The sequence below is a fragment of the Chiloscyllium punctatum genome, chromosome 39 (assembly GCF_047496795.1).
Source record: "Chiloscyllium punctatum isolate Juve2018m chromosome 39, sChiPun1.3, whole genome shotgun sequence".
In the NCBI taxonomy this organism is placed as follows: domain Eukaryota; kingdom Metazoa; phylum Chordata; class Chondrichthyes; order Orectolobiformes; family Hemiscylliidae; genus Chiloscyllium; species Chiloscyllium punctatum.
Window position 1 is genome coordinate 17,478,186 of NC_092777.1, and position 12,786 is coordinate 17,490,971.

The 12,786-nt window shown below is 43.4% G+C and overlaps 1 protein-coding gene across 3 annotated transcripts in view; it reads left to right on the plus strand.

Moving 5' to 3' along the window:
* The first annotated feature begins 212 nt into the window (after positions 1–212).
* The window catches only part of LOC140463844 (uncharacterized), a 71,181-nt gene continuing 58,607 nt past the window's right edge, over positions 213–12,786 (plus strand). For all 3 annotated transcript variants that reach the window (XM_072558243.1, XM_072558244.1, XM_072558245.1), the window contains exons 1-2: positions 213–332; positions 7,206–7,329. In XM_072558243.1, coding sequence (XP_072414344.1) covers positions 295–332; positions 7,206–7,329 — 162 coding nt within the window. In that variant the 5' untranslated portion in view covers positions 213–294. The remainder of the gene's footprint in view (positions 333–7,205; positions 7,330–12,786) is intronic.

Sequence of the window (12,786 nt, forward strand, 5' to 3'; positions counted from 1 at the left end):
TTTTTTTGCAAATTTCCAGCATCCGCACTACTTTGCTTTTGCTCAACTGGCATGCATTGTGTACAGTGAACGCTTTAAGTTATGAATAACTTTATCCTGAGATGCTAGTGTTGAGTAACCGGTCGTGCAGACTCTGCAGCTGCTCGGTGCGCGCGTGACTCTTCCCTGGTGGCGGTTGAAGAGGACGCGGCGCTGTTGCTAGGCAACGGCAGGGCCCAGGTTCCATCTCCAATCGGCAGGGCATGGGTTTCCGTCCGGGGGAAGCGGTGGATGTGAGAGCGGCCTTCGGTTGCCATGGCGAAGAGTCAGGTCGGGGAAGAGTCGGCCATGGGGTAAGAGGACAGGAACTCGGGATTTGGAGCCGGTATCCGGTATCAGGCTGAGAGATTTGTGTTGAGATGGGCGGCCTTTATAACAGACATTGGCCTGTGTCCGATACTCTGGGCAGAGCCCAGTGCCTTGTGTTACATGTAATATGGCCATTGGTGTGTATTATGGCGAATATTACGGGCATTGGCAAGTGACTTGTATTGTGGCTAGTGCCTTGTAAATTATGCCCATATTGTGCCCACGACGGTGTGTTGTGTATTGTGATAAGTGTCAACAACCCCGTGTGTTATTACTATGCTTGCTGTTGCTTCTGTATTAGGACCAGTGTCCTGTGTTATGGTCATTGGGTTGCATTTATAGCCAGTCCCTGTGCTGTAGCCAGTATCGTTTTATTACAGTGTCCTGTGATGTGGCTAGTGCCTGTTCCAATATGGTCATTCGCCAATGACATTTATTTTGGCTAGTGCTCTTTATGATGCCCAGTACCTTGTAGTATGGCAAGTGTTCAGTGCTCTGTATTATAGCTCGTGCCCTATATTATGGTCAATAGCATTTATTATGGTCAATGCAACACGTTGGCACCTATTATAGCCACAACTTTCTATTATGTTTATGGCTTTGCATTATGGTTAAAGATACAGACTATTGCCAATACATTGTCTTGTGGCTGATCTGATAATCCTTCAACTCTGCTTTCCTGCCTTATGCTCATAACTCTTGATTTCCATAATGATTAGAAATCTGTCTATCTCAATCTTAATGACCCAGCCTCTATAGACCTCTGCAGTGAATAATTCCACTGATTCACCACTCACTGAGAGACCTCCTCATATCTGTCAGAAATATATGACTCATTTAACTGATCTATATCCCTCTGTAGACTGTGACTGTTTGCTTTACACCTACTTTTGTGTTATCTGCAAACTTGGCAATAATAACTTCAATTCTGTCATTCAAGTTATTGATATATATTATAAATAATTATGGCCCCATCCCTGCATCAGCCCACTAGTTTCATTCTGAATGTGCCCCTTCTTTTTTATTCCCAAATCTTTATTAGTTAGCCAATCCTCTATTCACACTGCCAGCTCCCTGTATTATTATAGGTAGCTGGCAATACCAATCCAGATGCCATTTAAATGCTGTAATTGCACTAGTCTTCACCACTTCCTCTGGCAGCTCATTCGATACATGCACCACCCTTTGTGTGAAACAGTTGCCCCTTAGGTCCCTTTTATATCTTTCTTCTCTTACCCTAAACCTATGCCCTCTAGTTCTGGACTCCCCCACCACAGGGAAAAGACCTTTTGTCTATTTATTCTAACCATAACTCTCATGATTTTATACACCTTTCTGCCTGCGACGCTCCAGGGAAAACAGCTCCAGTCTCTCCCTATAGCACAAATCCTCCAACCCTGGCAAAATCCTTGTAAATCTTTTCTGAACCTTTTCAAGTTTCACAACATCTTTCCGATAGGAAGAAGACCAGAATTGCACGTGATATTCCAAAAGTGGCCTAACCAATGTCCTGTATAGCCACAACATGTCCCCCCAACTCCCAAACTCAATGCTCTGACCATTAAAGGCCTTCTTCACTATCCTATCTACCAGCAACACTACTTTCAAGGAGCTATGAACCTGCACTCGAAGGTCTCTTTGTTCAGCAACACTCCCCAGGACCTTACCATTAAGTGTACAAGTCCTGTTCTGATTTGCTTGTCCAAAATGCAGCACCTCACATTTATCAAAATTAAACTCCATCTGCCAGTCCTCAGCCCATTGGCCTATTTGATCAAGAACCCATTGTACTCTGAGGTAACCTTCTTTGCTGTCCACTACACCTCCAATTTTGGTGTCATGTGCAAACTTACTAACTATATCTCCTATGTTCACACCCAAATCATTTATATAAATGACGAAAAGTAGTGGACCCCAGCATTGATCCATGTGGCACACCACTAGTCACTGGCCTCCAGTCTGAAAAGCAACCCTCCACCACTACCCTCTGACTTCTAACTTCAAGCAAGTTCTGTATTGAAATGACTAGTTCTCCCTGTATTCCATGAGACCTAACCTTGCTAATCAGACTACCATGAGGAACCTTGTCGAACACCTTACTGAAGTTCATATAGATCATGTATACTGCTCGGCCCTCATCAATCCTCTTTGTTACTTCTTCAAAAAACTCAATCAAGTTTGTGAGACATGATTTCCCATGCTCAAAGCCATGCTGACTATTCCTAATCAGTCCTTGCCTTTCGAAATACATGTAAATCCTGTCCCTCAGGATTCTCTCCAACAACTTGCCCACCACCAATGTCAGGCTTACTGGTCTATAGTTCCCTGGCTTTTCCTTACTACCTTTCTTAAATAGTGGTACCACGTTAGCAAACATTCAGTCTTTTGGCTCCTCACCTGTGACTATCGGTGATAGAAATATCTCAGCAAGGGGTCCAGCCATCACAACCCTAGCTCCCCACAGAGTTCTAGGGTACACCTGATCAGGTCCTTGTGATTTGTCCACTTTAAGGTGTTTCAAGATATCCGCATTTCCTCCTCTGTAACATGGACATTTTTCAAGATGTCACCATTTATTTCCCTATACATCCTATATCTTCCCTATCCTTCTCCACAGTAAACACTGATGCAAAATACTCATTTTAGTTTCTCGCCCCTGTTCTGCTGCTCCACACATAGGTTGCCTTGCTGATCTTTGAGGGGTCCTATTCTCTCTCTTGTTATCCTTTTGTCCTTAATGTATTTATAAAATCCCTTTGGATTCTCCTTAACTCTATTTGCCAAAGCTATCTCATATCCCTTTTTTGCCCTCCTGATTTCTCTCTTAAGTATACTCTGACTGCCTTTATACTCTTCTGAGAATTCATTCGATCTCTCATGTCATATGCTTCTTTCTTTTTCTTAACTGAAACCTCAGTTTCTCCAGTCATCCAGCATTCCTTACACCTACCATCCTAACAGGAATACACTGTCTCTGGACTCTCATTATCTCGTTTTTTGAAGGCTTCCCATTTTCCAGCTGTCCCTTTACCTGCGAACTTCTGCCCCAATCAGCTTTTGAAAGTTCTTGCCTCGTACCGTCAAAATTAGCCTTCCTCCAGTTTAGAACTTCAATTTTTAGATCCGGTCTATCCTTTTCCATCACTATTTTAAAATGAGTAGAATTACGATCGCTGGTCCCAAAGTGCTCCCCCACTGACACCTCAGTCACCTGCTCTGCCTTATTTCCCAAGAGTAGGTCAAGTTTTGCATCTGCTCTATTAGGTACATCCACATGCTGAATCAGAAAATTTTCTTGTACACACTTAACAAATTCCTCTTCATCTAAACCCTTAATAATATGTCAGTCCCAGTCTATGTTTGGAAAGTTCAAATCCCTTACCATAACCACTTTATTATTCTTACAGATAACTGAAATCTCCTTCCAAATTTGCTTTGCAATTTCCTGCTGACTATTAGGGGGTCTATAATATGATCCCAATAAGGTGATCATCCCTTTCTTGTTTCTCAGTCCCACCCAAATAACTTCCTTGGATATATTCCCAGGAATACCCTCCCTAAGTACAGCAGCAATGCTACCTCTTATCAAAAATGCTACACCCCCTCCTGTCGTCCCTCCCATTCTATCCTGCCTATAGCATTTCTATCGTAAAACATTAAGTTTCTCATCCTGTCCATCCCTGAGCCACGTTTCTATAATTGCTACATTATCCCAGTCCCAAGTTCGTAACCTTTTGAGCCAGTCATTGTGAGTTCTAATGTCCTTTTAAAATTATTGATCTCTCTGATGTAGAGCTGAGAGTGTGTTGCTGGAAAAGCACAGCAGGTCAGGCAGCATCTGAGGAGCAGGGGAATTGATGTTTTGGCAATAGGCCCTTCATTAGTAATGAGGCTTCTGGGCTGAGGCTGAGAGCTAAATGAAAGGAGTTTGAGGTTGGAGGGAAGTAGCTGAGAAAGTGATAGGTGGATGAAAGTGAGGGAGAAGGTGATAGGTTCTTGGGATGGGGTGGGGAGGGGTCGGTGCTGATGGACAGTTCCGAAGGATGGTGCCGAGTTGGAGGCTTGGGACTAGGATAATGTGGGGGGGGAGGGAAAATGAGGAAGCTGTTGAAATCCACATTTATCCCGTGTGGTTGCAGGGTCCCAAGGTGGGGTATGAGGCGTTCTTCCTCTAGGCGTCGGGTGGTAACGGTTTGGTGGTGGAGGAGGCTGAGGACCTGCATGTCCTTGCTGGAGTGGGAGGGGGAGTTGAAGTGTTCAGCCACGGGGCAGTGGGGTTGGTGGGTGCGGGTATCTCAGAGATGTTCTCTGGAATGATCCGCAAGAAGACGTCCTGTCTCCCTGATGTAGAGGAAACCACACTGGGTACAACAGATGCAGTAGATGACATTGGTAGAGGTACAGGTAAATTTCTGTCGGATGTGGAAGGATCCCTTGGGGCCTTGGATGGAGGTGAGGGGAGTGGTGTGGGCGCAGGTTTTGCACTTCTTGCGGTTGCAGTGCAAGGTACCAGGAGTGGGGTGTGGGGGGGTGGGGAGGGGGTGTGGATCTGATGAGGGACTCGTGGAGGAAATGGTCTTTTCGGAACCCTGATAGGGGTTAGGAAGGGAAATATATCTTTGGTGGTGGGGTCCATTTGGAGGTAGCGGAAGTGGCGGAGGATGTTGCGTTGTATGCGGAGGTTGGTAGGGTGGAAGGTGAGGACCGGGGGGTCCTGTCCTTGTTGCTTTGGGAGGGATGAGGTTCAAGGGTAGTGATGTGTGAAGTAGGGGAGATGCACTGGAGGGAATTGTCAACCATGTGGAAAGGAAGTTGTGATCATGCCCCCCCCCACCAGCCCACACCCCACTCCTGGCACCTTTCCCTGTCCAAGGCCCCAAGGGATCCTTCCACATCCATCAGAAATTTACCTGTACCACTACCAATGTCTTCCACTGCATCCGTTGCACCTGGTGTGGTCTCCTCTTCATTGGATCTTGCAGATCATTTCAGAGAACATCTCTGGGTCACTCGCACCCATCAACCCCACTGTCCTGTGGCTGAACACTTCAACTCCCCCTCCCACTCCGTCAAGACCTGCAGGTCCTGGGTCACCTCCACCACCAACTGTAACCACCCTACGCTTGGAGGAAGAATGGCTCACATTCTGCCTTGGGACCCTGCAACCACACTGGATAAATGTGGATTTTAACAGTTTCCTCATTTCCCCTGCCCTCACATTATCCCAGTCCCAAGCCTCCAACTCAGCACCGCCCTCCTAACCTGTCCATCACTCCCCCCCCCCCCCCCGACCCATCGCCTTCTCCCTCACCTTCATCCACCTATCACTTTCTCAGCTACCTTCTCCCCAACCACCCCCCCCCCCCCTCCCCCATTTATCTCTCAGCCCCAACCCACAAGCCTCATTCCTGATGAAAGGCTTATGCCTGAAACATCGATTCTCCTGCTTCTCGGATGCTACCTGACCTTCTGTGCTTTCCCAGCAACACACTCTCAACTCTGATCTCCAGCAGCTGTACCCCTCACTTTCTCCTCTCTGGATGTAGGTTTGCTCGCTGAGCTGGAGTGTTCAGTGAGCAAACCTACATCCCAACCTCAACATGTGCTACAAATCTTCTCAAAACTCGCTATTATTGATCTCTACAGGATTTAACTGTCTTTGTCTAATATCAGTCAGATCTGATATAATGCAATACTCTGTTCTCGTGTGATCTAGCGTCATAATAAATTTGTGCAATAGCCACGCCATTTAAACTACTGGGGCTGGAATTGCATTATAGCCAATATAGGTAAGGAAAGTTCATGTTCTACAAATAATGATCTAAATTCTTCAATCGTGTTAAAGCTAATTTGCATTAAAGAAACATATGTTATGGCAGAACCGACTATACGTGATTGGCATTGGCTACATAAAAAATTTATGGTTACAAGGTCACTGTCCTCAAAAGCGCAGCAGGTCAAGCAGCATCCAAGTAGCAGGAGAGTCGACGTTTTGGGTATGCGCCCTTCTTCAGGAATGAGGAAAGTGTGTCCAGCAGGCTAAGATAAAAGGTAGGGAGGAGGGACTTGGGGGAGGGGTGTTGGAAATGCGATAGTTGGAAGTAGGTTAAGGTGAGGGTGATAGGCCGGAGAAGGGGTGGGGGCGGAGAGGTCAGGAAGAAGATTGCAGGTTAGGAAGGTGGTGCTGAGTTCGAGGGTTGGGACTGAGACAAGGTGGGGGGAGGGGAAATGAGGAAACTGGAGAAATCTGAGTTCATCCCTTGTGGTTGGAGGGTTCCTAGGCAGAAGATGAGGCACGATGGCTGGAGGAAGAACGCCTCATTTTCCGCCTAGGAACCCTCTAACAAGGGATGAACTCAGATTTCTCCAGTTTCCTCATTTCCCATCCCTCCACCTTGTCTCAGTCCCAACCCTCTAACTCAGCACCACCTTCCTAACCTGCAATCTTCTTCCTGACCTCTCCGCCCCCACCCCCACTCCGGCCTATCACCCTCATCTTAACCTCCTTCCACCTATCGCATTTCCAACGCCCCTCCCCCAAGTCCCTCCTCCCTATCTTTTATCTTAGCCTGCTTGGCACACTTTCCTCATTCCTGAAGAAGGGCTCATGCCCGAAACGTCGATTCTTCTGCTCCTTGGATGCTGCCTGACCTGCTGCACTTTTCCAGCAATACATTTTCAGCTCTGATCTCCAGCATCTGTAGTCCTCACTTTCTCCTCACTGTCCTCAAAAGGGCATTTGGATGATTAGGAGACTGAGATAGAGAAATAAAATTATATTTGGATTGCTGATTACATTATAGTATAGATTCTTGTTTATATTTTGTTTTAAATAAAATTATTTATACATTCCCCAGGTGTCAGACCACTTTGAAAAAACAACATAGTACTCAGGCCGCAAAATCAATCTGTTCCAAATCAAAGCCTTATGCTGTTGTTAAAGATATCCCAGCAAATAACAAGGATTCTTCAGATGACCTGGTTAGTGTGATTAAAATAATATTTGAATTTGTCGCATGTGTTTTCGAAGTTCTTATCTAGACAATTACATTATAAAAGAGAAAGGATAGCCTATAACTCGAGCGATGTTTTGAATGGAATCCTTTCAATTAAAGAGAAGAACAAAATAACTGATAGATTTAAAATTATAATTGTGAAATGTACAGGTGAATGGTCATGTCAGCATGTTCCAAATCTAGCTATTTTCTGCTTAGTGAAGTTTTATTGTTGGATTTCATTAGCCTCAGTGGCAGAAGCTTAGCCAGTTGAAGCCCACCAGCAATAACTTCACTGGTAAAATAATGATTGAGGCTGTTAGTCTGATCTGAAAAGTATAACATTGAATAGAGCAGTGAATTTTAACAATCTGATTCTTTCTTGTAGAATTAGCTTTCAAGATTTGAAGCTTAAAGAATAAAAAAGAATTCAAGTTCTAAACATTGTTTGGTGTTTGCCTGTGTAGTATTTATCGGATCGTTATATTTAAAATAATTACATGATGCATTCTAGATTTAATTTTACCTGTAATGACTTTGGAAATAACCACACCTTCAGGTTTTCAGTTTCCCATGAGACAGAATCGCCAAATGCTGACAAGTATTGATGTTTTCAGTTTGCTTCTTTTATAAAGTTCTTGTCATTAGAGCATTGCTAACCTGGTTAAAGTAGGCATCTGCTATTAGTTGAGAAGTCCTCCAGTAAATTTTGGGCAGTTGGGTTTCAGTTGTGACAGATCAGAACTGTACACTGCTGTCATTGACCAGGAGCTCAGATATTTTGACATTGATGTTCCCACCAAAGTGAGACCTAGTGGGCAGGGGAAGGTTAGTTCAGGAACAAGGTGCTGGGCACACGTTCTGCAAAGGTAAAACTGAAAAAAGAATGCTGCCTCAGTGGGATTGGGTTTGTTATTCAAAAACAAACTAGTTGACAATCTCTGGGACACCCCTTATCGGATAGGTGAATGCCTCATGACCCCTCGGTTCTCCCTCGGTCAGAACCAGTTATCCTCAGTGTGCATTTTGCAATACTAAATGCTACAGACAAATCCAAAGAAGAACTTTAAGTCAACCTTGAACAGTCCGTGGCTCAAGTCGCAATGTGCAACAGGCTGAGCCTCTTTGACAACTTCGCTAGAGTTGGAAACTGGCACAGATCTCTGGAGAGATGTATTTGTAAGGGAGTGGGTAGTGAAATCCAACAGCACTGGTAGCCTGATGCAGACAAAATACCTAACTTATACCTTGTTCCATCTGAACGACAAGTACAAGGCCACAAGCCGTCACCCTCGCTCCAAGCAGTGGCAACCACCTGACTACATCATCATCAAGCGAGTGACAGCAAGGACATGTGTAATTTTTATTCATGCCATGACTGCTGCACAACCACCACCTAATTTATTTTGTCTTCACTATCAATACTCCCCCAAAGCATCAATGACAACAGACATTTCCCTGGAAATTCAGTGCTGAGGACACAAAGACACTAATAAGTGAACCTGATTCAGCCAGTGTCTCACTGCCAACCTGACGACTCCTGGTGACCAGGAGACACTGAATGTTCAAATCCTGCACAATCAACACCTGCAAAGCACGGTCAGTGAGTCAGTCAGAAAACCAAGACTGGCTCAATGAGAGTGAACACGATGTCCAGCAATTGTTAAGGCATTTCTGAATCTGAGCAGAAACCCAACTTGAGAATTGGCAAATATGTTTACAGATGGCTAAAGGCTGACGTGCCAACGACATCTCATAAACTAAAGAACAGATAGTGGGTAGAGAAAACACATGAGAATCAGCAGTTAGTCAACATCCACAGTGTGGGTGGTTTCTTTAGCACAGTCAAGACCACCTACAGTCCATTCCCAATTCCTACTGCTGGCTAAGCACAGAGAGGTGCACATTAAGGACAGGGAGGCAGTCTGTGCTTGCTAAAAGGTGCATTTTGATAAATTGTGTGTTCACTGTGAGTGCCCTTGACTTTACTCCACAGAATGCTACTTGCTGCCATCTCAACACAACCCTTGTACAAGGTAGGAAAGGTCATTCGACTTAAAAGACAACGAGGCATCAGGAGCAGATGAAATCCATCCCCAGCATTATAATAAAGCAGAGAGACATTATGAGCATGAATATATAATCTAATTTCCAATATCTGGAAGGAACAGAGCCTGTCAGGAGATCTCAGATACTATAATCATGGCCATCTTCAGGAAAGGTAACAAGTCTGACTATGGTAACATCATAGTAATTTCCCTGCTGTCAGTCACCAAGAAAGTTATTGCAAGAATCCTCTTCTGTCACCTTCATCCTCTGATCTCCTTCCAGAGTTACAATACAGATTTGACCCTCTAATGGACACTTCAGATATGATCTTTACCGCTCGACAACTGAAAGAGAAATGCAGGAAACACATCATCCTTTGTGGCTGCCTTTGACCTCACAAAGACCTTCAACACCATGAACTGTGAGAGATTATGGAGTGTCCTCCTTTGTTTCGGCTGCCTTCAAATATTTGTCTCCTTCTTTCGCTTTCAGTGCGATGAAATGCAAACCATAATTCTAAGCAATGGATCCACTGACCCAATTCAAATTTGGACTATGATCAAACAAGAAAGTGTAATTTCCCCAAGGACTTCTCAATCCTCCTTGCTGCAATGCTCCAACTCACCCTTAGCAAGTACCTTGCTTGAGTGGAGCCAATCTACAGGCAAATAGGAACCTGTTCACCCTCGATCTCTTGCAAGCCAGAACTACAATATGCAGACAATGCTTACATCTCTGCATTCTTGAAGGTTGAGCTCCAAGCCATTGTCAACATCTTCAATGAAACATATGAGATGATGGGCCAAACACTTACAGGTTACTTTTCTAGGCAAGAACATTTTCCAAATGCAGTGCATTTTGGCCCCCAACTGTAGGTATCAAAATCCATGAAGCGACCTTGGACGATGTGAACCATTTTCAATATCTTGGGACCCTACTGTTAACTCAAAACTTCCTTGAGAATGTCACTACAGCTTTAGATGCCTGAGGAAGAGAGTTTTTGAAGACATGGATATCAATCAACTGTATCAAGCTCATGGTCTAGAGAGTAGTAATGATACCCACCCTACTATATGGCTGAGAGGTGTAGACTACATACAGCAGTGTTATGGACCAGACCAAACCCTCTCAGAATATATTAAGAAGATAGCTTAGACCTATCTTTATCTTATTTTGAAGGTCAGTGTAAGACATTGCATTCCAAATGCAATTCAATTGGTGAAACTACTTGACTTTAAACAAAACACACATGATTTTTATGCTACAGTTAAAATAGATTAAATAAAAACAAAATAATTGCTTAACAAAAGAAAAAATAGTAACTTCTAATTTTTCCACAATTGTAACATCTCATAAATATACCCTTGGCAAAGGCAAATTCACAAAAATAGATTGTCACATGCAATTCTAGCAGCAGGAAGAGAGCCCCAGCATTTAGCTGTAACAGAGAGAAGAATAAGAGCTTCCACATCCAGTGGGAGCTAGACCCCACCCATTCAGGTTGCTTCTACTGTTCCACATTTTTAAAAACACCCCAAGGACTCACAAGCTGTTTACTTTTATTGGCTTTGGGCAGATCACTCTGCACCTCTGTCTCAACCTTTCTTCATTTAAAAAAGAACTGGACAAAGTACACCTCTTAAAGCCAAAGTATTGTCATGGCAGGCATCACTAAACTCCCCACAAGATCCTTCAAACCTATTGGCATAGGTGTTCTCACTTAGGCCAATATCCGCAGCCTCAAAGCATTAATTAACTCTGCTGAGCACCCCACATCATCTTCATGCCAGACACTACACTTCTGAAACCAACTCTGTACTTGAAACTTTGGTTAGCAAGCTCCAGGTGAGAGAGGAAACACTTCAAGGACACCCTGAAAGCTTTCTTAAAAATGTGAAACATTTCCATCAACACATGGAGAAGTCCTGGAAGAGTTTCCCAAGTGGAGTGAAAGCATCTGGGAAGGATTGGTACAATTAAGCCTCATTGCTTGACTACAGCATTGTCAAAGAAAGGAGTGCGTGGCATCCCATCAACCCAACTTCCCAGACCCTAACCAATATCTGCCCACCTGTGACAGAGACTGTAGCTCATGTATTGGACTCTTCACTCACCTGAGAATGAAGCAAATCGTGCTGAACTAAGAGGACTGCTGCTTAAGAGAAAAGAAAATTCTTGGGAGCTGCCTCCTAAAGCCAGGAACATGGGATGAGTTAGTTCAGCGTTTGAGAAAAATTTGAAGAGTTGAACTATTCCTTTGTTGAATTAACTGTAAACCTTTAGATGAGCTCATTCATACCTTTGATGTTATTTTCCTCCAGTACGTGGGAAAACTGCCATGGCTTTCTTTGAAAGTTAACTAATGAAGTCTGAACATGCTCCAGCAGGTTTTTCAAATTTCAACTTGGTAACAAATTTCACTCTGTGAAATGGGTGGGGAAGAATTGTTGGTTTCAGTTTCTTTCATAACTTCCCAAAAATCTGTCACCCTCATCTCATTATAGGGAAGATCATTATAGGGAAACCCACACAGATTAAACATTCAAAAATTGAAACATTCATTTTCCACACAAGTCCCTGATTGAAGATATCAACATTCACCAAATCATAGGTGGTTTTGTGCTGTGGGCATGTGCCCAAGACACAACTTGACACTTCCTGAGCACATTTCATGTTGGAGCCTTACAATTAGAATACTGGGTATCCTTTCATTTGATTAGTCTAGGCTGAATGTAAACCCAGTTGCTAAAAGTAAAAGAGAGAGCTCTAAACAATGCTGGAAGCATTACTTCAAGAAATGGAATTCAATATCACTGATTATTTTAGAAGAGCTAGGGTGTGTTTCTGTGCTGTGTAACTCTATGATTCTAACCCTAACTCCACCCATTGGCTCCCACACCCAATACTCTTAAAAGCCCAAATTAGTTGTTGTACTCTCTTGGGGCAATTTGGTGCAAGTGAAAGCCTCGTTATTCCTAACTTCTGAAAGACCTTAAAATAGAACAGTATCATTGTTGTTGGAATAATCAGAAAATATGTTTTTGTTAGTATACTGCAGCATACCATTCAAGTAAGTCAATAAGAGTGAAATAAATGGAAATTTGATGTTAATAGTATCTTAATATGTTATCTCTTTTTCTCTATTGTCTCTTATACACAACTATACCTAATCCTTACATAATTATAGTTGTTTTACTCTTACCCTCCAACTAATGCATTCTAATAGCTTTTATCGCTTGGGAAGTCCCTATCAACAATGCAAAGGGCATCTGCTTCTCTGAGTGAAATTGCCAAGGAAGGCACACTCATACTTTGTAATACACAAATGTTGTAATTCTCTAAGCACGTTTGACTTGCAATCTTTATTGTGAACACAGGGTGGATGCCTTTAATT